This window comes from Aspergillus pseudonomiae, assembly GCF_009193645.1.
Source record: "Aspergillus pseudonomiae strain CBS 119388 unplaced genomic scaffold BDV37scaffold_47, whole genome shotgun sequence".
Lineage (NCBI taxonomy): Eukaryota > Fungi > Ascomycota > Eurotiomycetes > Eurotiales > Aspergillaceae > Aspergillus > Aspergillus pseudonomiae.
This window is the reverse complement of record NW_022476039.1, coordinates 171,227-196,179: the sequence shown is the minus strand read 5'-3', so window position 1 is coordinate 196,179 and position 24,953 is coordinate 171,227. Positions and strand designations below refer to the sequence as shown.

The following is a 24,953-nucleotide window of genomic DNA, read 5'->3' as shown; positions in this document are numbered from 1 at the left end:
GGCTGGGTTCAACGGCCACGTCGAGGAAGAACGCCTTTCAACAACACCCTGGGAGGCTACAACTGTGGTTCCTTCAGAGTGGGCCTCAGCCTCAGACGATGATTGTTCTGGCTTGGCAAGACCCACCTCGGAAGCGTCACCATATTGGAGATTACTATGGTCAGGGCTCATCGGTTGAGTAGGAGCTGGAGGGAGATATTGCTGCTCAAATGAAACAGGCGCTGCTCGTACTTCCGAAGTCGCCACGCCTTCTTTTATGATCCCCGTAGGATTCTCCCAGATCGACGATGAGTGCTGTAGAGGAGATATAGTCGACTGGGGAACCATCTCCAGCATGTCCGGAGGAAACGGCTGAAGATGTGCTGGAGTTGCTGTGGGTCTGGCGTTGAGAGCAAAGAAAACAACCAAGACGGTAAGAAGCGCAATTGTAACGTTGCGGCGATCACTGGCTAACACTCGAATGTAGTTCACTAAAAGGGTTTGAAGTTCGATCTCTGCTGCTGGACTTCGAGGGTAGGATGGCCTACCAGATTGCCGATGCTCTTGAGGCACAATCTTTTCTGGAGTCGGTGACAAGCTGGAGCTCTCAACTCTTGTAGCGGCGAGAAGCTTAGGCTTGTCAACTTCAAGAGCAGGGGTCTGTGCATGGGCTGGATCAGTGTGGACTTTTGTGGGCCTGTCATTGACAGGCTCCTGTAACTGTGGCACTTGAAGTCGGTTACCCGGATGGGATATTTCGCCCTCGAGTAATCTCTTTTCTAGATCTCTTCTCACGTCGGATGGAAGCCAGAGACCAACCTCCACATCTACTTTTTCCATTTCTCTCCAAGCTGCAGCCCATGCTCCAGCTCTCATCAGTCCGTTGGCTGCAAACACCCTGATTTCCCACTTCCGGCCTGCCTCACTATGTCGGACGACGCGCCCTCCACAGTCTGGGCATTGCTCACCTTGTTCATCATCTGTTGCGCTCTCCTCCGCTGTAAACTGGCTATCTCTGTCCGTATCGGTCTCTTCATGACCCAAAAAGTGCCCATGGTCAAACCTTGGGCGCTGCAACTCCAAACTCTCCAATAGCCGCTCCTCAAGAAGATCGTACATATCCTCAGGATGTGAAATGAGCACACCCCGTTCACGTAGTACCACAGATCCAATCTTTTCCTCCAGTAACTTCCACCGCCTCCAATACTCCGGCGGCAATACTTCCCTCAAGAGCTTTTGGTCCGGATAGTCCACTAGTCCTGGGATAGGGAGCGATGGTGGAAGCAAGTTACAATGTAGTAGTACGAGAGGGTAATCTTTTTGGGATTTTTGCTTCGCCACGAGTCCGGTCGGCGAGTAGTACGAAGATCGCTTCAGCTGTGATGAGCCATCCGACATGTGATGCCCTCCCCTGCGTTTCGGTGGTGTCAAGTACTCGCCGTCACCCTCATCCTCGGTATGCATTTGCATCGCTCTGACCGAACTGGACTTTCGGAAGACACTGTGGTGCTTCCGAACCGTAGGAGTCAATCTCAGATGTTCTTCCATTTCCCCACGATCGGTATCGTTATGATCGCCCCACGAATGCGAAAGCATATCTTGCTGAGATCTGTGCACGACGGCTGATTTGACCCCACTGGTGGGATTGGTAAGCACCGAAGCAGGAATGGAGGAAATCGAGGAACGGCTCGATGCTCTGGAATTCACGTCCCGTAGCTCTTCATAATCTACATCACCGCCGAGAAAGTCGCTAGAAGACTGTCCCGTTGAGGATGCCGAGGAAATGTACCCGCAGTCTTGAGCTAGTATATGCGTATCTCCATGTGTGGAACTGGTATCATTGTGGTCCGGGATTTGGTGAAATAGATGGGCTGTCTCTGCCGTCGACGGCGGCTCACCATTAGGAACATACAGACAGAGGTCTGATTCCTCCCGTAGCGAGGCTGTAGATCCAGTTAATTGAGTACTGTGATCTAGCTCCTCCATTGAACCTTGGATCACACAAAAAAAAAAAAAAAAAAAAAAAAAAAAAAAAAAAAAAAAAAAAAAAAAAAACAAAATAAAAAAAAAAAAAAAAAAAAAAAAAAAAAAAAAAAAAAAAAAAAAAAAAAAAAAGGGAAAAAAAAGGAAAGTATAGAGTTGCTTTTCTCGGTCCAGGAATGCGGTAGACAACAAATGGCTCCACAGGAATGTAGGGCAGTGGATCTCTAATCGTAGTGCGATCTTAGGTTGCGGACCACGAGTATCCACCGATATAAGGTAATAAAGATTATAATATGTATGATATGTGGAAGAAAGAATAGATCTCTGGGATGATCATGAATACTGATTGATGGCCATGCATTCAATGTGTTGATGTTGGGGTTCACCGCCTTTGTCGTGCAGGGCAACCGCTCATTTCATTCGATCAAGCATCGAGAATCAATTCTATCTTCACCTCACCCAAACTTGGTCGCAAGAATACAATGCAATATATCAACAAATCCTCGCGTTTAATTATAGAGTAACAATATGGTTATGGTATATGTATACTAATATGGCACATGACCTCTGCTTCTTCCCCATCCAAGAGATGCACGGAACATACTTGGACACGACATAATTGATGAACATACACGTATGGGGACACGTAAGATAACCGTGCTGACTTCCCTCCCAGCCAAACGCTTGCTGTATGCAATATTGGTACGGGGAAGAATGAAGAGACAAACCAACAAGAAAAGCCTGCGCTCGCTCTAATTGTATATAACAAATTATATCCAAGAACCCTAGACGCCGGAAACCTCTTCCCAATCATGATAAAGCACGAATGATCGCTGGACATGACACGTAGACACTGTGATAAAAGTAACAAAAGAATCACGGGTTTCAATGCGGCGGCCGTGAAGTACCGTCATCGGGGTTCATCATAGACGGGTAGTTCGGATGGTCCCCGAAGTAGTTGAGGACATCTTGTGGGAGGTACTCTAGCCAAGGGAGTATTTCTCCACTAAAGGTGAATGGAAATTGGTCTTGTTGTTGAAGGGAAGCCATATCAATATCTTGGCTCTCGATGAGTATATCGCTAACGTGGGAACCCGCGCTAGGGTGCATTTGTGAGGGTCTGGAATTCATATGACTGCTACCTGTTGGCTGGCCGTTTCCAGTAGAGGCGGTGTTGTAGTTATAGGCGGAGGTTGGTGCACCAATCCGGGATGAAGTAGCGGTAAGGTTTTGATTGTAGGCGGGGTGAGAATGAGGAGGTCGGGATGCGGACGTCGAGAAAGATGTGTTCAAACCCAACAGAAGGCTGGCATCTGATGTTGAAACGCGGCCAGATGGGGCAAGTGGGGAATATTTTCCAGGGCCAGCTGTAATCGGCGAGCTCGGCGCAGCGGCGGTAGACCTGGAAGGCTCGAGCGTTTGAGTATAAGAGCTCGAGCTAGGACCAGTACTAGTTTGCATCGGTAAACTAGGGTAGCTATGGCTATACTGAGACGAATAAGCTGGCTTATTAGGAACGGAGTCCGTTTGCACAGCTGGCATTTGATATAGTACGCTAAGATTTGGCTGCGAAGAGTTGGTTGCTCCTGTAAGAGCCCATCCAATGGCTTGAAGAAATTGAAGTCAGCCCAAATACCGTCGATATCCAAGATTCAACTGAGAAAGGGAGCTACTAGTAAGAACCGGGACTCAAATGCCTACCTTGGCTGGGATCAATTCTTGGTGACCGTACTTCCAAACCTATGATCGACTCATCGGAGTCACCAACAGCACCTAGCGGCGCACTTGGCTGACGCCAACCAGGTGCAAATGGTTGAACCGATGCGATCTCAGCGGTACCCTCCATCTCTTCCTCGGTATATAATAGAGGATCGACAATTCCCTTGGCCTTTTGGTCGAGAACAGTGAGTATATACTTGGTTCCCTCCCAGTAAGTCTCGAGAGCCTTCAAGGCTTTGTAGCATCTCTGATAGTTTTCCTTCGCAGCAGAGGAAAGGAGGATATGTTTAGCAGTCGGCTTTCGTTCTGATCCATCTGACGGGTGGTCTAAATTCGGCATAACAAAGCCACTTGTTTGATTTGTCAACAAAGGCTGGCAGGGAGGAGAGCCTGGCCCTGACAACGGCGAGTAATAAGTGCTCTCCATCAGAAACGCGCACGCGGCGATGTACATCGGCTGACTAGTAAATGGATTGCCGATGAAGCTCTTACCGTCAACGAGCTCAGAAAATGAAAGTATATCCGCAATGGTTTTGGCAGAAGACATCGACAACTCCCTGCTATTTGGATAAAGGTGTTGTATAGAACCCCCAAACGAGTTTAGTAGCGTTGGTTGATGGAGGAGGACTATCAAAGTGTGGAACCAAAAATGGAGAAGGATGAAATTCGTTCCTTCTTTTGCCTTTACGTACGCTTGAAAGTTGGCCGCGTTAAAATGAAGCCTAGGCGACAAACGCTGGTATATGCCAGTAAGATCACTTTCCATCCCGGCTAATCTCTTGAGGGTGTCCGTGGTGACATGTTTCACATCTTGAATTCCATTGATGAGATCCGTGACCCTGCCATACAGATGTATTATGCGTATAAGTGGCGGGAAAGGCGCTGGCCAGCCGTTAGGCAGCAAGGATTCCGATTGCAGGGGGAAGCACAATTCTATGTCCTCATCACGTAAAGTCACCGGTCGTCCTGTCCCTGATGAGATGACTCGATCGAGAAAAAATATACTCCAGAAGGTGTCAACCCTCTCCCGCTCCCAAGCACGTTGGTTTTCATTATCCTGTGCATCCTTCATTGATCCCTGAGAGGTTTGGGGGTCGTCATACTGTTCCTCTCTCAACTTCCCCGCTTGCCCCGTTACAACTGCGTTCGGAGTCACACCACTCTGGCCATAGTTATATTTCAAACCCTGCAGTTTCTGCATCCCGAGATCCTGAGCCATGCGAATGGATATGCCTAGATACATCCACAGGCCACTGTCGTGATTTGAGCCAAACTCTTCGTAGGCTAGCAACAAACACGCCTGGACAACAGACAATGTGGGGCAGGATAAAACATCGACGAGAGCGCCCATTGCTCTATGCGCAAATGGTTGGCCGCGGTCTGACTTCCTCACATCCAGCTTTGGTTCTGAGCCATCTATGGGCGGAGCTTGAGGAGGACTCAGCAAAGGATGAGGAGAGAACCGTGCGGATAAGGTACAAACAGCATCCACGAGCATGGTGTCGATTTTCTTGTCCTTCAAGTCACGGAGGAACCTTTCACGTTGGAGGAAAGGAAAATTGCATCCCAAGTGTACGAAGAAAAGATCACAGAGGTGTGTCACCAGATTGCTGACTGGCAAGGAATCATCCCGATCGTAGAAGGGGATAGTATTGGCATCACGGTTGTCGCGGCTATCAGCGAGATGGTTTAGGCGACCAACACCGAGGTCCGTGAACTTTGGGCTTCGCAGAGGAGACATTGATTCTATGAAGTTCAAGGCATCAATCAATACACGTTGGAATAGGAATGGGATAAAAAAGGGCCAAGGCACAAAGAAAATAATCACCCAACAGGTCAAATAACCCGTAGACAAAGTGTTACTGACCTGACGATAGCGACGCATTACTCTTGCGCGAGCCCCTGACCTGGACAACCTGAATAGGAGTCAGCATGTGTGCATTTACGTAACCAACTTGAGTACTCGAACCATTTGTTTAAACCCAGGGACAATAGCAGTTGGCCCGAAGTATCTGAAATAGGGAACATGCGTGCGAGCGGAAGAGCTCAAAGACGTACGGCCTATTGAAGAAAGTTACAGTGAGTACACAAAACCAACCTTGAGGTTTATGCGCAACATACTACTTTCTGGACTTTCCCCTACAGTGTGTTGCTCAGAATCCCTCGGAATTTTGGAAGATGTTTCCCTCATCAAAGAAGCATCTTTTAGCTCCGACGGCTTCGGTGCCCCGGACGATTTGTCTGGACGATCATCACTGGGTGGTATTGAAACCTGCGAGGGAGAATCTGGAGAACGACTCTCAACTTTCACTGCTGTACAGGAGCTATCACTTGGACCCAGTAAAGGAGGAATGGCAGGGGTGCGTGATGCGACATCGGATTGCGATCGAGTATGAGCAGTGGGTTCGCTGTATCCTAAACATACGTGGTTATAGTCGGAGCACGTTTTGCACACTGGATGAAGACCGTATTAGCAAAATGAATGGTGTGCCACAGTGGTCTCATATACCCACCTGGTTGTTCACCTGAGCATCGTATCTTGCGCTTGCGACATGTCCGACACCTGTTCGACAGAAGCTTGAGTCAGCATCGCAGGGAGGCAACAATGGACAAAGGTTCACAGGAGTATGCTTACGCCGCGTTGACCCGACGTCGTTTAGTCTGGGGCTGTCCATCGGTTGAGACGAAGCGAATCTGTTTTGGAGGGGGAACATTATTGCCGCCGTTCTTCTGGGGAGAAGGGTGGCTCATTGCGAGCAAATGATCATCCGTGGTCACAACACATTGGGCACCTGCTTCTTCCTCGCTCTATAGCAATCGAACGTCACCGGTAACGGTGTCCGGGGGAGTCGCAAAAGAAGAAGACAATAAACGGGAAAAGCGGCGATACGGAATGTCTTTCGGAAGAAGCACTAGGTAAAGAGAAAAATCCATGGACGATGGGTGAATCCCACGTTGTTTTCCGGGCAATAGTATGATCGCGGGCTGGCGTGGAAATAAAGTGGGCGGGTGAGGGGAACGTGTGATTGTAATGTATTACTATTTTCTGTTTCGCTTTAGCGGTAAATTGGTGATAGGGGGCAACTGGATGGCGGCAGTGGTCTGAACCAGAAACAAGTCGCAATAGGAGGTTAGGACAGTATGTGGTATCCGTCCATGAGGGATCGCGAAAGGGACCGACTGACCACCTTGGGCTCACCAATGGTGAGATCTATTGTCCGAAAGAGAAAACCCCAGTTCTGGCCTGACCGCCCAGACCAGACCCTTTGCTCTTTGTTTGACCTTTGGACTTCTGGAATTCCAATCGCATGACCTAGTATTCTTTACGGCGAAATTACCAATATTACGTACACCTGTGGTTATTATTAAAACCACCATGGTATGTGGCTCAGGAAATGAACTGTACAAAGGAAGCTTAAAAAAAATTCTTTACATCCACGCGACTATCGGCACTATTCCGGGCCCAAAAGGATTCCAGGTTGGACCCAGCGATTCCTCATGTGACGTGCCCCAAATGTACCTTACTTGTCGAGCTTTGGAGTCAAAAATCTATCTTGCGACAATCTAACCAAGCGCTATATCGTGAAAATCAGAGAAGCTTAAAAAACAGGAAGATAGGCTGAATATACAGAAGAACTAAATTAAATACCATTGTCATGGATCGGTTCCTGCAGGTGTTTTGCGTCAATTTAACCGCCTAAGGAGCTGGACGGACAATCACTTATAAAGCTGGAGTCTGGACTCTGGGGTCTCCATTCTTTTCCCGCCCGGAGTCCCCGAGGCAGTGGGTTGTTGGGGAAATCAGACCCTCTTTTCTATCCCCACATATCGCAGTGTCAACCGACTTTCGGCATCAACTCCGATACCTAATTGATCAGAACCCACCCAAGGAGACACATCTCTGGCACGTTAAACCTGGTATTTCTTGGAAAATAATATGATCATTTATCGGAGTTTATGAGAGTCTTTCCAACTTTCATACTACATATCCAGCAAAGTGACATGGCTTCAAGTCGGGGTTGCAGAACGCCTACATTCTACAATACAGGACGAACTCTCAGGTGCTACAAGGTTCAGAGACCTATGTCAAATTGCCACTTATCAATTCTCGATGTGCACTCCTCTCCAACATAGCTCGCAGTTCTTTTTGTACTAGTCGGGAACCAACCCTGCTGGAACAGTTCCGTCATGTTTAGAATTGTGGTCTAGGTATCTCGATCGCATCGGTAGTTCGCCCGTACTGTATCCCCCCTAGCCGACTGATGGGCTTCAAGACCTTAAGGTCAATCACGCTTCGATCCTCATTGATGGCATCCTCTCTCGCCCAGAATCGGACACCCTCAATGATGGCCAATACTCCAGTCTTCTTTCCGGGCGTCGTTCTGCTTTCAAATTCTTTGGTTTCGACGAGTTTGCCTTCGATAGATAAGATTGATTCCTGCACGCGGGCTGGCTGGACCACCGAACTAGGTGCCTGGTGCAATCCGGATATCTCCCATTCGGAAACACCATATGGAGCGTTGACGGCGGTCGCATTTGCTGCCTCCACGAAATGTTCAGAGATGATGTTAATGACGCATTCTTCTGTCTCGGCGAGGTTCTTCAGCGTGTCTTTGGCTTTCTCAAGCGATCCAACAAAGCCGACGACAAAGAGAGGAGGGTCATGATTGACGACCTGTGAATAACTGAAAGGCGCCAAGTTGGCAGACTTTCCATCCTTCGACTTGGTACTGATGAGCGCTATGGGCCTAGGAACCATCCCCGAGATTAAGATCTTGTAGTTAGATGAAACCGGCCTTCCTTCCTCATGAGGGTCGATCTCGACATGATTCTTCTTCAAACTTTCGCCGCCATCATTCGCACCCTCGCCCTGTTTCCAGTCTGGCTTAGGGGGCTTTGAGAAAGTGACCTCTGCATCACGTGTAAAATCCGGCCGAGCAGCTTGAACCTTTTCAAAGTCGTCACCCGCTTTAAAAAATGCCGAAGTCATGCTGAATGAACGATTGTACCAAGGCTTGACGCCGTGCAGGCTATTTCCGCTTCCACTATACGTTCATCAGCGATATTGATCGCGACTTGTGTGACCTGGACTCTGCCCAAGTGTATGATGCCTTGCCGAGTCGGAAACGCCTTTCTGGGCGCGAAGGAAACTTACAACTGCTTATAGAGATGGCTAGTCGAAAAACGCAAGGTGCTTCTCACAACAGTGCGATGCATGGGAGGTATTCACAGTGGTGGATTTACCAAACCTAGCTGCTATCGCATCATTACATCCGTTGAGCAGATTGCGGGTCTCTCATTGTGCAATTTCCACGGACCATAAAGTGCAATTTTCCAAATCCGACGCCCCAATAGGTGAGAATTACTTAACGGAGTGCGTGGATGTAGAGTTCACTGCCGACTCTCGGGCCGATATTAGCTTGAGTTTTGTCAGCACCCGAAAACAACCCCTCACCTACGCTTTGGGTAGGAGATAGTTACTAGTAGTTGATGGCTTGTACTTGACATTCATCTCTTGAGAATGGAGTCAATCATCATGAAGGAAGTAGGTTATTTGAGAATGATTATATGTCAAATGAGTATTGATTTGTATCCTTGCACCCTCAAGGGCGGAATCGAAACCACGTCGGCCGTGACGTTACACATTTCTCCACACTTCTCCAACCTTGCTATCCCAAGGACGATGTAACTATGCAGGTTGTTCACCTAGGCTTATCAAGGTGGTTCAAACTCTCTCGTGTTCAAACTTTCATTTGTCAGTTTCGGGGGTCTTCTCCAATCATTGATAAGCAAACTGGGATAGGATACCTATATCTAGTATAAATAGAGTGTTAAGGTACTATCAGAGCGAGCCTACTTTCACGTAATTAACTTCCCATCCCCTCTCATCCCAAAGGGTTTTGTGCACTACAGCTGTTCAGAACCATCACACGCTGCATCTCTTGTGATCGAATATCCAAAATGACCCACCAAGACTTTGAAACCTTCAAGCTTGGAGATTGGGAGCTACAAAGTGGAGAAAAACTCATCGAGGCGTCTATCGCATACAAGACATTTGGTGACCCGAAGTCGCCAGCTATCGTTTACCCCACATGGTTTTCCGGATGTACGTATTAGAATTCAGAAAGTTCCGCAGCCATACTAACAGAATATCTCTTACATTCAGCGATCTCGGATAACGTCTGGTTGATCGGAGAAGACAAAACACTCAATCCCAAGACGTACTTCATCGTTATCCCGGCGCTCTTTGGGAATGGCCAATCAACCTCCCCGTCCAACTATTCCGCTTCCGATGTATTTCCGACATGTTCCTTCTACGACAACGTGCGCGCCCAATATACACTGGTCACACAGCAATTGGGCATAACGCATCTGCACGCTGTGGTCGGGTGGTCGATGGGCGCAGCCCAAAGCTATCAGTGGGCGACGCAGTACCCGGACTTCATGGACTTGGTGGTGCCATTCTGCGGGTCAGCAAGGACCTCCTTGCATAACCAGGTGTTCTTGGAGGGGGTGAAAGGTGCGCTGTTAGCAGCAAAGCACACGCCCTCTGCTGTACTGAGAGATACCCGCTCTCTCGAGGCTGGACAGGCGTCAAGAATATGGAATGCCCAGGAGAGGCAAATCGGCTTGAAAGCTTTGGGCAGGGTTTATGCTGGTTGGTAAGGACTGACAACAAGCCATGCCCTGCTGTACCATTTCTAATGTCCCTCTCTCTCATACAGGGGCTTTAGCCAAGCTTTCTACAGAGAAAAGCTGTATGAGACTACACTTGGCTACAAGAGCCTGGAGGACTTTATGCAAGGTTTCTGGGAGAAGTGGGCTCTATCTAAAGGTAAATCCACACAGCTCTGCTCTGTCTTCGCTCTCGTAGTTAACGTGGATCTAGACCCTGAAAATCTGCTGGTTCATCTGCAAACATGGCAGCAAGGGAACGTGAGCAATCAAGAGCCATACAATGGCGACTTTGAGAAGGCCATGGCCTCAATCAAAGCGAAGACGTTGGTGTTGCCGGGAAAAACCGACCTTTACTTTCCGTATGTCACATCTCCCTTCCTTAGATCAATCCGATAGCTAATTGCCGCAGCCCGGAAGATTCTGAGTATGAGGTTGCATGCATGAAACCGGGAATCGGTACACTTCGGGTTTTCCCCTCCATTTGGGGTCGTAAGTGGACATCTATCATACTGCAGAAGGATTATTGCTGACATGTTACTTGTAGACTGGGCGGGGGGCCCTGGTGACAGTAAGGATGATGTTGAGTGGCTTGACAAGCAACTGGCCCAGTTTCTGGGGAAGCATTCGGGAGCGTCATTGTAATTGGTTACGCCGTAGGTCTGCTTTTCTATAGCAAGTTTCCATGGAGAAGTGGGTGAGATAGCATGGCTGCAACCCGTCTTGAAACATTGAAAATTGGGGTATGATGCAATTCATATGATTGGTTGACGAAGATGTATGGGAAATCCACAGTAGCACGTGATTGTACACAGGCGTCACTGCTGAGTCAGTTGACCAGGCGTGGCGCCGATAAACCTTCTTTCTTCAACTCCGATCGTTGGCTTGATCAGCCTCTCTTTAACTATTGGGCATTTTCCCATCAATTCACTCACCCCGTTCTTCCCTTTCCTTCACTTTTCTTGTCTTGTCACGTTCCTGTACCCCCCCTTTTTTGTCGTGTTTCCTTTGTCTTTCCTAGCTCTAAAAGACATACGTTCTTTCTTAGCTTTGCAGTCTTTCATCTCCGCTTTCTAAGAACTTAAGCGCCGCATGATCCTACACCTTAAAATAGACAGTCATTATGGCCACACCACCAGTTCGTCAATGGGGGGTTACTCCTCCGATCTCTACGGTCTTGCCGACTCCAGATGAGCTCGCTGCAAATGACGATCTGATCTCTGAACTAAAGCTGCAGAACAACTTTGAAAGCCCTACAGAGACCGAGCACAGGTAAGGCAATCGGGAGCCTTTCACAATGCTCGACATAAGCGCTCATTGCCTTGGTTTGACAGGAAAAACACGCTTCAACTTATCCAACGTGTCACGGTCGAGTTTATCAAAGTCGTTAGCCGAAAGAAGGGACTATCCCCTGCTGCAGTGGAGGCCGCCGGAGGAAAGATCTTTACCTATGGAAGTTATCGCCTCGGCGTTTACGGACCTGGTGAGTCGCCAGCAGTGCTTGATAATTGTTCTGACTTCCCGAGTATTGATTGCGCTTCGTGGCAGGGTCGGATATCGATACCTTGATTGTTGGTCCGAAGCATGTTGTCATCGACGATTTCTTTTCCGATTTCCCCCCTGTTCTTGAAAGAATGGCTCCACAAGGGGCTATTGAGAAGATGACCCCTGTTCCAGATGCCTTCGTACCTATTATCAAACTCGAGTTTTCCGGTATTAGTATCGACTTGATTTATGCCCGCCTGATCGTCCCTTCAGTTCCGCTCAACCTCGATTTGAAGAACAATGACTACCTCAGAGGCTTGGATGAAAAAGAGGTCAGATCACTTAATGGAACTCGTGTGACTGACGAGATTCTGGAGCTTGTACCTCAACAGAAAACTTTCCGTCTAGCTTTGCGTGCTATCAAACTCTGGGCGCAACGTAAGGAGCTTTGTTCTTGACCCTTCCAGTGCTCGTCAGCTAACCGTTCCAACCTACGCACAGGCAGAGCCATTTACTCTAATATCGTGGGCTTCCCCGGCGGTGTTGCTTGGGCTATGTTGGTAGCTAGAGTGTGCCAGTTATACCCCCAAGCGACCGGGTCAGTGATTGTGGGCAAATTCTTCCGGATAATGAACAAATGGGCGTGGCCTCAGCCTGTGTTGCTGAAGCCAATTGAGGATGGACCTCTCCAGATGAAAGTCTGGAATCCAAAGGTGGGTACCGCAGCTGGTCACTTGATGATCTCGAAAGGTCGCTGATCTGGTCATAGATTTATCACGGTGACCGCTTTCACCTGATGCCGATAATTACCCCCGCATACCCTTCCATGTGCGCTACTCACAACGTCTCCATGTCAACCAAGACTGTTATCCTTCGCGAATTGCAACGAGGTGGTGATATCGTAGACAAAATCTTCCTGAAACAAAACACTTGGAACGACCTCTTCGCAAGACATTCATTCTTCACTCGCGATTATAAGTACTACCTCAGCATAACCGCGTCAAGCAGAACCAAAGAGGCGGAAGCGGTCTGGTCTGGACTTGTTGAATCAAAGATTAGACATTTGGTCGGGGCTTTAGACAGGAAGTCAACCATCGCAGTTGCTCATCCGTTCCCCAAAGGCTTCGAAAGGGTTCATATCGTCAGCAGCGACGAGGAGGCCGAAGCTGTGAAGAATGGCTCTACCCAGTATCAAGATAAAGGCCAAAAAACAGAGACGACCGATGAGATAAACGACGCTGCTCACCAGGCCGCGGCTAACAGTCAGATCGAAAAACGAGACGTCGCCGAGACCGTGGAGGATAAGGCCAATGGCGAGAGTCGAACCATCTACACCACAACATATTATATCGGGCTGGAATTGAAGCCATTAGAGCCAGGTATGTTAGCCGATTTTCCTGTCTGATCCCACTGACTTGACAAGGCCAATCCCGGTCGTTGGATATCTCAACCGACGCCCAGATATTTAAGTCGACTTGTACCTCTTGGCCTGGATATCAGCCCGGTATCAACGACTTGGCCATCATCCATGTGCGGAAGTAAGTGTTTCACCTGGAATTTAGGGGTTCGTACTTTAACACTCGGATCAGCTTCGACCTTCCCGAAGATGTCTTTCAACCAGGAGAAACGCGTCCCCAGCGGCCTAAGAAGAAGATTATCAAGAAAGCCGGAGCGGGCGGTCAGAAACGAGGCATCGAATCATTGGACGTAAGTGCAAACAAGAAAGTTCGAGTGGACTATGGACGGCAAGCTACTTCTACGAAATTCGACCCCTCGCGCTTAGCAATTCTCAAGAGTCCTGACGTCTGAACATGACTGATATCAACCGTTGATTTTTTCCTGCAGGATCCGTCACTTCCGACTGCGAAACGTCAAATTCCGTCCAACGGAGTGCCCAATACAGCAACACCTGCGTGAGTGCCTATCAACCGTAATTAGGCCCAAAACCACGATGGGGCAGGTCCCCGATCTGTTCGTGAGTGAGATGCCCGACATCAACAGTCACCGTTGCAGCCAGCCATATGAAGAACCGCATCCGGATTGGATGACATGTAGTAAATGGGCGGCACATCTCTTAGTATAATCCCAGCTGAAATCCACTAAAAACAAAAACCTACAGTTGATCTAGTGACTCGTCCCCCGAGACGCACTGTTGCAACTGACGTCAGGAGTTTCAAGGTTGGTTTCTTTTCTCTTTCCACTACCTTTTTTCTTTCTTGACCATACAGATACTATATCTGTGTTATCTTGCCCACCAAGCGACTACCTCATTGCAGGCGTTCGTGACAGTGGATGCGGTTGATCATACTTGCATTACGCGCGGTTGGGTTCATAACACCCCCCGCCCAATTTTCTATTTACTGTTACTGCACTCGCACGGAGGTTGTAGGTCTACACTGCGGGTGGTCTGAGACTGTACATATCACCTTGCTGTTCAGTTAGGCCTGGTGTAAGCGCCAGCTAGGTTTAGTTGAAATAAAGAATGTCTTTTCGTGGCCTACGGGCCACCAGTCACAACTACTGCTCTTCAAAGCACCATCTACTCGTAGGCAGTTGTCAGATTATTCTGGTTCCTATCGATCCGGTACAGGCAAGCCATTGTACTGAATACACTCACTTCATCTACTTACGTCTAGCATGTATATACACCCAACAACACGCATTCAACTCCAAGCTTCCACCAAATCACACAGCGTCGACTCCCCACCAACATTCCCAGGGAAAACCACAAAAGGAGCACCGCGGTGTCTCGAAGTGGACTCATCGCATCGCCACAAAGGCACCCCAGGCGCCGCCTGACCAACAATTAAAGCCCGTTTCATATTCAAGCCTTTAGTCGCGGCATCAGAGGATGTAATCCCACCCTGAAACCATCAGTATCTCGTCATACAAAGCCTCCAACTCTCAGAACATTTCGGGGAAAACAAAACAACTCACCTTGGCAATAATATACCTCGGCCGCACCTGAATCTGCCTCAGCACACTGACCAAGGCACTCGCGACCTTTGTCCCAATAGCTAGAGATGATAGCTCACTATCCCCCGTGATCAACTTGCGACTCGTCATGACCAAGGTGTCCTGGCCGGCTTGAAGACGGGACTCGGCCTCCTTGACTGTCTGCTGGATTGCGCCAGCAGCGCTTTCCGGCGACGCAATCAGTTCTTCGACGTCCATCTCGAGGATGGCGAGTTGGCCTGTTTGTCCGCGTTTGGAGGTGAGTACATTCAGTTGGGCTGTCGTCTTGGGCACATAGGAGCCGGCGATGATTAGCCCGCCTGTTTCTCTGGGGACGGGGAGCTGGAGTTCGCGTGCTGTTATGGGGGATTTGGAGCGGATCCCGAGGCGCGTGGATACGAAGGCTGCGCCGGTGCGGTAGAGGAAGTGTTTACCTTTTGCTTCAGCTATTGCGTGTTAGCTTCTGGGAAAATAACGAGGGAATAGGCCAGGGGATGGGAATTCATACCCAAGAGCAAACCGGCAACGAAGACATGCATGTCGGACTCCGCTGCGGCATTGACGATAATGACACCGCCCCGGGGGATGTCCATCAGCTTCTCGAAGACTGCTTCAGGGCCTCCCACCCGGATGTCGTGTAGCGATATCGAATGCAGCTGCTCCGGCTGAAACCTCCCGGCCGCTTTCTCAAGGACATAGTCCCGAAGGTTCGAACTCTTGTATCCGAAGGTGGCATCCTTCGCGAACTGTGTCGTCCCCGCCGGGACCAGATTCTCCCCTTCAGCCACATAGTGCACGTCGCCGATGGTGAAGCGTCCACCCTGAAAGAAGAACGGGGCCAGCACCAGCCCGTCGGCGTCCCCGAACACGGACTGCGCAACGTCCGTTTCGAGAGGGAAGTGGCCCCGTAATGTACTGTCGCCGCGCAGGACGATATCCACAGTCTGTCCTGCGGACTTGGCAACTTGCGCGACGTTCTCGCAGATCTCGCGGATCAGTTTCTCTGCGTCGAGGGGTGGGAGCGCGCGCGAGTTGGTCAGAATGAAGAATCCTGGGGAGTCCTGTCTGAACTCTTCCGTTAGGGTTGGGATATCCCAGACGGTGAGTACGGAGATGTCATGGCATGTTTGAGTTCCGGTGGGGTCGTCGTCGAGTACGACTAGCCGATTGAGGGTTGAGGAGGCCAGCAACTGGGAGATCTGATCTTGGGCGTTTGCGGGATATGCGGGGGGCAATTGGGCTAATGTGCTTTCGCGTGGTACAATGGGATATTCTTCTGGGGAGGACATGATGGCTCGTTTTCCCAGTGGAATTGAGTGGATGTTGAATTGATCCAGAGATTGAGGTTGTTATGGTCGGGGGGACGCTCTATATTTGAACCCCACACATACGGGGAAGAAAATGCGGGGGGGAGGAAAGAGAATCGGAGACTAGTCCGATGTATGGCCAAAACGGAACTTTCAAGTTCTCTCTAGATTATAGAAAGATCTAGCACCTGGTTATCCACAACATGATCACTCATTGAAGAATCCAATCAGTCTAACAGAACAATGCAATCGGGGGAGAATAAGAATAAGGAATATAGGGCTCTCAAAAACACCGCAAGCGCCGTGACATGTGCAGAGAAGATGCAAAATGGTCATGACTATGACAATGATGCAGATGCTGTTGATCCAAAAGTGAATAGGAAAAAGAAAAAGAAAGAATGATCGTATAGATCCCAACCAGTCATTACGCATGTCCTCCCTTCCCTTTTATTGTGAATAGCAGAAACCGTTCCTTTGCACTCCGCAAGCCTCATCGTACGCAATGCTCAAGAGATCTTCATCGTAAAAAAAAAGTAGAAACGAAAGACAACCCACGCAGCCATTCGAACCGGTCATTAAGGAAGCCCAACAAAAGAGATTCGAGATAGTATTAAGTGAAGTCATAAGCGCCGTTTTAGCCGACCACACTGCGGAAACTCAAGGCTTCAAGGAAGGCACCGAGGTCTTCCTTCTGCACTTCGACCACACAATGATCAAAGCTGTCAATGCGAACGCGAGTGTTAGTTTCTTGGACAACTTCTTGGAACGCAATTCCAAAACGGTTCCGCAGCAGATGCTTATCGGCGCGTGTATCGTCGTCGTCGTCTTCCGACTCGGACTCTGATTCAGAGGATGATTCTTCCTCTTCGCTTTCTTCGAAGTCTTCTTCGCCGTCTGCCTCCCGCCGAGCCCGCTCTGTCGCACGCTTCGCGCGCCGCTCTTCCTTTTCCTTTCGCTTCGTCTCTTTGGCCTCTTTCTTTTTCCGACGTTCTTCTCGCCGTTTATTCAAAGCGGCGAAGTCAACCACACCACCTCCCCCACCAGTCCCGACAACTACATAAAGGTCTCGATCTTCATCCAGTCCAGCCAGTACCAAAGGGGTTCCTGCAGCACGCTTGCGCCCAATCTTGACTGAATCGCCTCGCTCTCGTTCCTGTACCCGAATTGCCTCGGCAATCCACAGGGCCAACTTAGTCAACGCCCCTGGATTAGTGAACAACTTCACGTCCGGCCCATCCTTGACAACAGCGATGCGAAATGCACGCAAGTGTCGAATCTGATGTTTTGAAAGTAAAGAAGTACCGGTGCGCAAAATCGAGCGGTGAAGATGTTGAGCAAGGGGAAGCGCTTCTAGGAGCAGCGTGGGTGACTCGGACGTCAGAGATAGGGCGTCATATGCACACCAGAATCGGGGCACAATGCTGGCGAGATCCGACTCGGTAGAGTCGACGCCATTCAATTCGGGCGCGCTCCTTGGTCGCGACAGGTGTTTTGCGTCCCACGACCCCGGTGCCTCCTCTGGCCCGACCTCGAGCATGGCACCAATAATAACACCCACATCAGTGGCAGACAAACAAGCCTTCCAGCCCCAGCAGCGCACAAAACCCCATCCCTCACGAGAGGTAGCATGTCCAGATGCTTCCGCGGGTACCAAACCATCCAGGCCGTACATTGGTGCATACTTAAGGAGGCGTTGACGCAGTACTCGTTTTAATTCCATGTCCATATGGGTGTAACTTTGGTGGGACTGGCTCAGGCTGATGCCCATCTTGGCTAGGAGTTTGTTTAGTCGTTTCCTACCATTCTCGGTCCACACATGTAATCGGGATGCTAAGTAGGGGCTGTGGAGCATGCTATCATATAGCGACCAGTGTCGTATAAGAATGAATCTGGGTTCAGGCGACAAACGAATAGACTTATCTGTGGGTGATTTTGCCGTGGTTGGGATAACACCATTGATCTCTCCTCTTATATCTCGATCACGTTCATAAGGATCCGGCGGATTCAGTCGATGGACCTCGTCTCGTAAGATCTGTCGTATACGCTCACCCCGTTCTCCACCCCAACCAGCCGACCCTCCAGATTCCGACGAGTTGGAGATACCGACACCAGACATTGTGCGGCCGCTAAGTTCTAGACTAGATGCGCCGACGATAGCAAGCCATAGCAGGTCATTGTCTTCACGACCAAGCTCCGATGCCAACGAGTACACTAGAGATGATATAGGTTCTGAGTATGAGGTGCCGGAGGAGTAGTAATTCTGTAGCACACTCTCATGTTTTCGTTTTAGTCGCAGTAGACGCCGTTTCAACGAACGCGCGGATGGCTGTTTGGGTTGGGCAAGCGACGGCGATTCTAGTACTGGTGTGACAGCGCGTGATGAATGGAAAGGATCATGCGCCCTGGGTCGTTGACGAGTTGGGGAGGAAACAAGCGAGGACCCCTACAAGCTACATTAGTGCCACAAAAGGAATACTAACCCCACGTAGAACATACCGAATTGCTCCTCCTCCGTTGACGAGGCGGCCCGTCCTCCTCGTCAGATTCATCCTCGTCGTCCGTCCGTGACCATGACTTGCGTTTTCTGGAATCCGAACTGGACGGTTGGTCTACTTCCCCTTCACTGCCCGAGTCTTCACCGAGATCCCCCTCGTCCTCTTCATCTATCTCTGGCATTTCTAACAATGCGCAATATGCTTCTCGCTCCTTGCTCATGTCCTCCTCGATATCCCCATCGTCGTAGACCACGATACCCCCACTACCTGACTTGTATGAGGGAGTAATACATCCCTTGTTCACACCGCGCGTTTTCCGTCGCGCATTGGCATCAATCTCGCCCAGTGCTTGCTCCGACACGGGCTGGCCACCAAAAAGATTGGCTAAATTCCACGGTCGTCTCGCATCAAACACCCAGACCTCAACCCCGCCCATGTCCTCCACTTCCTCCTCGGGGTTACTGAGACAAAGTATCTCGCTCAGGTCCACCAAGCCGCCCACTCCTAGACAGACCACCACGCCGCCACTACCACCATTGGTAGTCTGCATGGGCTTCACGAGCTCCTCCCCCGCACGAGACAAGTCGCCATATCCCGCAACTGGTTGGATTTTGTGGGGTATATAATCGCGTTTTAGCAGAGCAGTGAGAATTCGACAAGCGCAGAGCGCATCGGGCTCGAGAGCCACGAGAATCAACACAGGCGGAGACAGCGGATGGTGTGATCGGAGGAGTTGTAGGTAAAGGTGCGATATGAGCTGGCGAGGTAGATACATGGCAGCCGGGGGAAGTTGACGAACGATACGCGAACGAAGGAGCCAACAGATACTGAATTTAGGCCTCCAAGAGGCCCTGCTCTAAGCTGAGAAACAATCAAACCACGGGCTGCTCACACAAACAAAGTCAATGGTGTTTTGGTTGGCTCCATTCCCGAGTGTTGGCGAGTCTCTTGGGGTAACAAAAGCACTTCGTCGCGAATGTCCAGACGCGTCCGGGACGCCACACGTGCGGAGATTGCCGCCAAGCCCGCTTTTTGGTTCAATAAATTTAATTTCCTGGCATAAAAACATCCTTCATGGCCCGCATAAAATTACTAGTCAGAGAATAAGCAAGGGAAGGAAGAATAGTCAAAAATCATATTCATAATAGTCAGTTAATAAATCATGAATCTCCACAGGTCATATAGAAACTGTCTTAGCTGTCTCAGTATCACAATGACTAACGCACAAGGTTATTCTCCGCTTCTTTGTTTTCTTGAGATACATGCAGAGTACGGAGTAGCTCGGAGGTAGATGACTCGTGCTCTTCAACTAGATTTGAGCATGAAGAGCGTTTGTAATGCCGTCGATGCAAGATATCTAGCTGCAGTATGTCCATTATGTGCGAAAAGGGCATACACTAAGAGTGAGGGAGAAGAAAGAAGAGATAAAAAAGATCAAATAATCCAACAACGCCTGTCAGTACTCCTGAAACTAGGTATCACATAATGCAAGACCACAAGCTGTAGTCACACTGTACGCTGGTAGTATAGGAAAGCACAACCGAATGTCATGGATGAGCAAAAGAATGAACCTATAGAGACATGAAATATATAGTTAAGTTGAAATTCAAACCATGATCAAACCGAGGGCCTGCCTAGGATCGATCCAGTCAGCCAGACAGCAGCGCAGACCCCCAAGACAGATGCTCCGACTAATCGTTTCTCCCAAGGAGCTTCCTGGGACATTTTGGCAGGCTCAAAGTTCTTCTGCGACGAATGATGTGATGAAGAAACTTGTGGTCCAGAGTTGTCGTTACCTGCGCGAAGCGACGAGTCGTTTTGATTGACCAAGTAGTCTCGGTCGCGTGCGCGCCATTTCTCAACCAGTCGCGCAATCTCAATGAGATCTTCTTTTAGGGATCCCGGGTCTGTCGCAGTGGTATTCTCAACCTCAATGTTCTGGACGTTTCCGAAGAAGTCCACCACCGTTCGGAGGCGGCCCTCCTGCTCGGCACCAGGGAACAGATCCCATCGTACGCCTGGTTGTGAGTGGATCTTGGTTTCGTCGTACGAATCGAACAAGTCGCCCAATGTCAGTTTAGAGTTCGCACTTGTGACCTGGGTTTCAAGAAACTCGAGGACGTAGTACGTCCAGCGGTCAATCACTGCAACTCCAACATCGTTGTCGGCATGATGAGAGTATGAAGACTGATCAAGCTCGCTGGACCCGGTGGCAATAATATTGGGCGAATAGAAATGCGTATACATCGTGTTGGCCTGACAGGTATCGATCATGAACAATAGCTCGTGATAACGCTTCTTCTCCCACATCTGACCGAAGGCATCCGCCAAGTCCCAAGCGCCAATCTCCTCGGAGTCCTGAAACTTGAGAAACTGATCTCCTCCATGTCCTGTCATATACACAAGTACATTGCTTCCCGCGTCAGAGCCAAGGCGTTTGCTCCGTGGTACATCTTCGTCTAGCCTATCGGTCAACAGGCGGATGAAATTTTCCACGGTGACCTCGTAGCCCCGGTAATCCACCTCAATGTTGTCTCCATAAAGGTCGACTGCGCGATCCGCATTGCTGTAGACTGTTCCCGGGAACACATTGCGAGGGTTGCAGGCCATATCGTCGGGAAGCATCAGGATAATCTGCGAATCGGGGATTCCGAGGCGCTTGACGGTACGATACAGCGAGAGGACATTTGCGAGGTGGCGGTAATTGAACCAAAAGCGCGAAGTCGAAACTAAGACGGCCCAGTTCGATGTATGCTCAGATAAAGCTAAAGACGCAAAGGCTGTGAGGAGGAAGGGAAGGACTCTAAGGAGTCCAAAGTATGGAGACATAATGAGCGCTCGAACGTCAAATCATAATATAATTAGAGAAAGGTTGCGTGATGAACGACAGACAGGGGTGAACACAGTAGTTACAATAAAGGAGTGAGCACGACTAGGTAGGTGGAGATGTTTCTGAAGAAGTAGTAATCAGCCAGAACATCGGGATGATCAATAAGGCATCCATCAAAGCCAGAAGATTCAATGCCTGAGGCATTAAATCCCGCAAACAAAGCTTGGCAGCCTGAGGCAACAAGCATGATGGAAAAGAGGAGTCCCTCCTACGGAGAACTCCGTAACACCAATCACGTTGACGTCTGTGGCGGTACTGGAATGAAACAGTCGTAGTAGTACTAGTAGTAGTACATAGGTCACGGTACTTCGAAGGCAGAATGTGACAGTGTCCTAATAAGAACGGCATAGGCAGTCGCTTTGATTCCTTGTCTATACTAAGGGACCGAGACGATATCCACCTTGTCAGCTACAACTACTAACAAACTGCAGAAGCATGATTGGAATCATCATTTTTTCTCTATTCATCAGCTATACTGCCTACCTAGGTCTCTGTCTCATTCAACACCGGAACCGTGTGCGGAAGATTGGATTGCCATACGTCTCATTTCCTATCTCGTCGCATAATTTATTCTTCCTATCTCTCTTCGAGACTCGAATCGTTCCATATGTGATCAACACGTGGCTCCCACCCAAGTTGGCCGATTATATCTATGATAGCGGCTTCAAAACCCGCTGGATGACAAAGGACCGCCTCCACAAGAGGCATGGGGGAGTTTATATGCTTATTACACCAGCCGTCTCAACTTGCATGGTGGGCGACGCCTCAGTGGCCTCTCAGATCTGCATGTCTCGTCAGGGTTTCCCAAAACCCCACAAACAATATGGTAAATCATGTTGGCATGGCTCACGTGTTGCTGTAAAACTAATGAATAGCCACATCATAGGGGCTCTGGACATATATGGTCCCAATATTGTCACAGTAAGGTGTCCACTGCATTATGTGCATTGACATCGAGTGCTCAAAGGCTCAGCTAATAAATCATAGTCCGAAGGCTCTCAATGGGCACATCTGCGTCGGCATACAGCGGCAGCGTTTAATGAGAGAACTAGCGCCCTGGTTTGGGAGGAAACAATCCGCCAGACGGACGAAATGATGCAATATTGGAAGGATGAGCACACTCGAAGCTCTTCACAATCCGAGTTTATTCTGACAGATGCTAGAGAGGACATCTTAAAATTCACTCTCAATATTATCTGCAGTGTTGGATACGGAGTGAAGCTTCCGTTCAAACCCATCCTTGAAAATTCGACTGACAGTGCTGAAGGCTTATTCAAAGACGCCATATCACCTTCTCCAGGCTATCACTTCACATTCCGCTCTGCGATGGAGTATTTGAATAAGCACATAACCTCGATATTTATAGCCAATGGCCTTCCCAAATGTATCCCACGGTCCATACTGCCATTCTTCAAGAAAGACTTTGATGCGTTCGACGATATAGGCAGTTATCTACGGGCTTTAGTATCGATGGCTGAAACAAAGGAAAGCCTAACACAGAATTTGATTGATGGTTTAGTCAGATCTAAACAGCAGAGAAATAAAGGCCAAGGACTCGACCCTGATCTTACGGATGATGAGATACTTGGGAACCTGTTCGTATTCACAATCGCTGGGCATGAAACCACTGCTGTTGCTCTTCGGTTTGCTCTTGTGCTCCTTGCTCTCAATCAAGATGCACAGGAGTATTTGTACGAGGGGATTCGAGAAGCAACATGTGACGAGCCTCATAACCCTGTCGAGTGGGATTACAGACGGGTTTACCCAAAGCTCGTTAGCCCTTTATGTGTAATGGTATGTGACATAGCCCACCTTTGTGATTGTCATTGTTCCGAGAATGATCACTGAGTCCATCAGCTTGAAACACTTCGGATGTATCCTCCAGTGACAACCATTCCCAGATGGACAGGAGACTCCGCAGTCGATATCACGTATCAGAACCAGTCTTATCTCCTTCCGCCGCATGTTTATATCAGCGTCAATGCTAGTGGGCTTCATTACTCTGAAGAGTACTGGGGGCCAGATGCAGCTGTGTACGATCCCAAGAGGTGGGATAAGCAGAACACGGAGAGCTTCCTTGCGAAGAACGAGGGAGTGGGTCTGTCTGGACCTGGGTTAGAATATGACACAATCCATAAACCAGTCCGAGGGTCATATATTCCCTTCAGCGACGGCTTCCGGGTGTGTCTTGGCAAGAAATTCGCTCAGGTCGAGTTTGTAGTTGCCGTGGCTATTATCTTCCGTGAGTATCATGTTGTGTTGGCGAAATCCAGTGGGTGTAAGACCGAGGACGATATGCGTCGAAGGGCGGAGAAAGTTTTACAGGAAAGTACTTCCTTTATCACATTGTCAATGCGTGATGAAGTACCGCTGCTGTTCCAGAAACGGTGAGTTAGCAAGGCTTGAGAGTCATATAGCTTAGTCGCAGTTCGAATGGACAGAGGAAGTGCCATGAGTGCTTTAGGTGTCACATTGGGGTCATTTTCATACCGTCGATCACAGCCATCCTTTCTTTGTGTTTTTTTTTTTTTTTTTTTTTTTTTTTTTTTTTTTTTTTTTTTTTTTTTTTTTTTTTTTTTTTTTTTTTTTTTTTCTTTTTTAGCATCTTCTGGTATGAGATGTTGTTGATGTCGTTGATGTTTCTGATGGAAACATTTTGCAACAATAGTACAGCAGAATTAAGCCTCTCCTTACTGTCCGCCGTATACCTTGTCGTGATAGCCACCAGTAAATAATCTCTGTGATCAATGGAAGCGACATAACCGCGACGCTTTCGTATATAATTCGGGAGAAAGGATCGAGTAACTGCACATAGCAAGACATACGAGAGGCATTTGGACGGATAGCAAACGAGGGCGTGAACAGTAGGATAGGGTATGCTATGGTCTTCTTGGCCTAACCCATGTTCTACGTCAAGTCCCATGGTTAGTAGTGGGGAGGATTGTGGTTAAGGTGGATTATGATAAATTGAATCCAAAGCCGTGAGTGGTGTTAGCAAACGTCGCCAAGCATCTCCCGCAGCCCTAAATCAGGGGTTGACGAGGCGCAGCAAGGCATCATCTGGCCGATTGCTTCAAATTACCAATTATTGGATAAATGCCAGCTCTAACAGTGGTGCAGCTTTTGGTCAGGACGAACCATAACTCGGAAGATGGCCGATGCCACTAACAGGGCCCCTTCACTGCTCCGGGCCATCGCGGTCAGTTGAGACCAAGCTCTCCAGCCTTGTCACAGATACAACGGTGATAGCACCTCTTCTTAGAGAGTCTACTAGATAAGAAATGGATGTTGTTGATGAACCATAAATTCAGAGCATAATAGAGCATGCTGAACTCATCTTTTAGAGGACGTATGCATGCACAGGTTACTTATATCTGTCTCATGGTCATTCCATCATAAAAAACGAACAGCTTCAGTAATGTGGACGATTACAACAAGTTTATCTGCCCTCAACAAGTTGTCATT

General features: G+C 48.9%; 8 protein-coding genes across 8 annotated transcripts; 3 read left to right on the top strand and 5 right to left on the bottom strand.

The window, feature by feature from the left end:
- Positions 1 to 470: 470 nt before the first annotated feature.
- BDV37DRAFT_272637 (putative C6 transcription factor) lies at positions 471 to 6,432 on the bottom strand (the record flags this gene model as incomplete). Its single annotated transcript, XM_032084908.1, has 9 exons — positions 471 to 523; positions 948 to 1,577; positions 2,970 to 3,569; positions 3,664 to 5,427; positions 5,549 to 5,597; positions 5,645 to 5,742; positions 5,803 to 6,135; positions 6,195 to 6,244; positions 6,317 to 6,432. 9 exons carry the CDS (start codon positions 6,430 to 6,432, stop codon positions 471 to 473), a joined length of 3,693 nt encoding a protein of 1,230 aa, XP_031940101.1.
- Positions 6,433 to 7,139: 707 nt separating this feature from the next.
- On the bottom strand, positions 7,140 to 9,162 carry BDV37DRAFT_252043 (flavin reductase family protein). The gene has a single exon (XM_032082371.1). It carries the CDS (start codon positions 8,669 to 8,671, stop codon positions 7,874 to 7,876), a length of 798 nt encoding a protein of 265 aa, XP_031940100.1. The 5' UTR covers positions 8,672 to 9,162; the 3' UTR covers positions 7,140 to 7,873.
- Positions 9,163 to 9,167: 5 nt separating this feature from the next.
- Positions 9,168 to 11,023, top strand: BDV37DRAFT_252039 (homoserine acetyltransferase family protein). Its single transcript, XM_032082370.1, has 6 exons — positions 9,168 to 9,787; positions 9,848 to 10,343; positions 10,407 to 10,516; positions 10,571 to 10,718; positions 10,769 to 10,848; positions 10,904 to 11,023. Exons 1-6 carry the CDS (start codon positions 9,643 to 9,645, stop codon positions 10,999 to 11,001), a joined length of 1,077 nt encoding a protein of 358 aa, XP_031940099.1. The 5' UTR covers positions 9,168 to 9,642; the 3' UTR covers positions 11,002 to 11,023.
- Positions 11,024 to 11,229: 206 nt separating this feature from the next.
- On the top strand, positions 11,230 to 14,358 carry BDV37DRAFT_252035 (polynucleotide adenylyltransferase). Its single transcript, XM_032082369.1, has 8 exons — positions 11,230 to 11,628; positions 11,691 to 11,839; positions 11,905 to 12,279; positions 12,343 to 12,554; positions 12,611 to 13,220; positions 13,265 to 13,379; positions 13,431 to 13,548; positions 13,687 to 14,358. The coding sequence occupies exons 1-8, from the start codon at positions 11,480 to 11,482 to the stop codon at positions 13,756 to 13,758; spliced, it is 1,800 nt and encodes a 599-aa protein (XP_031940098.1). The 5' UTR covers positions 11,230 to 11,479; the 3' UTR covers positions 13,759 to 14,358.
- Positions 14,359 to 14,504: 146 nt separating this feature from the next.
- Positions 14,505 to 16,085, bottom strand: BDV37DRAFT_272633 (uncharacterized protein; the record flags this gene model as incomplete). Its single annotated transcript, XM_032084907.1, has 3 exons — positions 14,505 to 14,705; positions 14,779 to 15,242; positions 15,305 to 16,085. The coding sequence occupies 3 exons, from the start codon at positions 16,083 to 16,085 to the stop codon at positions 14,505 to 14,507; spliced, it is 1,446 nt and encodes a 481-aa protein (XP_031940097.1).
- Positions 16,086 to 16,280: 195 nt separating this feature from the next.
- BDV37DRAFT_252032 (cell division control 45 family protein) lies at positions 16,281 to 19,533 on the bottom strand. The gene is made up of 2 exons (XM_032082368.1): positions 18,600 to 19,533; positions 16,281 to 18,546 (listed from the first exon to the last, which is right to left on the bottom strand). Exons 1-2 carry the CDS (start codon positions 19,371 to 19,373, stop codon positions 16,738 to 16,740), a joined length of 2,583 nt encoding a protein of 860 aa, XP_031940096.1. The 5' UTR covers positions 19,374 to 19,533; the 3' UTR covers positions 16,281 to 16,737.
- Positions 19,514 to 21,544, bottom strand: BDV37DRAFT_252030 (GPI-anchor transamidase). The gene has a single exon (XM_032082367.1). It carries the CDS (start codon positions 21,425 to 21,427, stop codon positions 20,216 to 20,218), a length of 1,212 nt encoding a protein of 403 aa, XP_031940095.1. The 5' UTR covers positions 21,428 to 21,544; the 3' UTR covers positions 19,514 to 20,215.
- A 329-nt stretch (positions 21,545 to 21,873) lies between these two features.
- BDV37DRAFT_154199 (cytochrome P450) lies at positions 21,874 to 23,996 on the top strand. The gene is made up of 4 exons (XM_032079035.1): positions 21,874 to 22,314; positions 22,375 to 22,409; positions 22,476 to 23,282; positions 23,346 to 23,996. The coding sequence occupies exons 1-4, from the start codon at positions 21,924 to 21,926 to the stop codon at positions 23,877 to 23,879; spliced, it is 1,767 nt and encodes a 588-aa protein (XP_031940094.1). The 5' UTR covers positions 21,874 to 21,923; the 3' UTR covers positions 23,880 to 23,996.
- Positions 23,997 to 24,953: the final 957 nt, after the last annotated feature.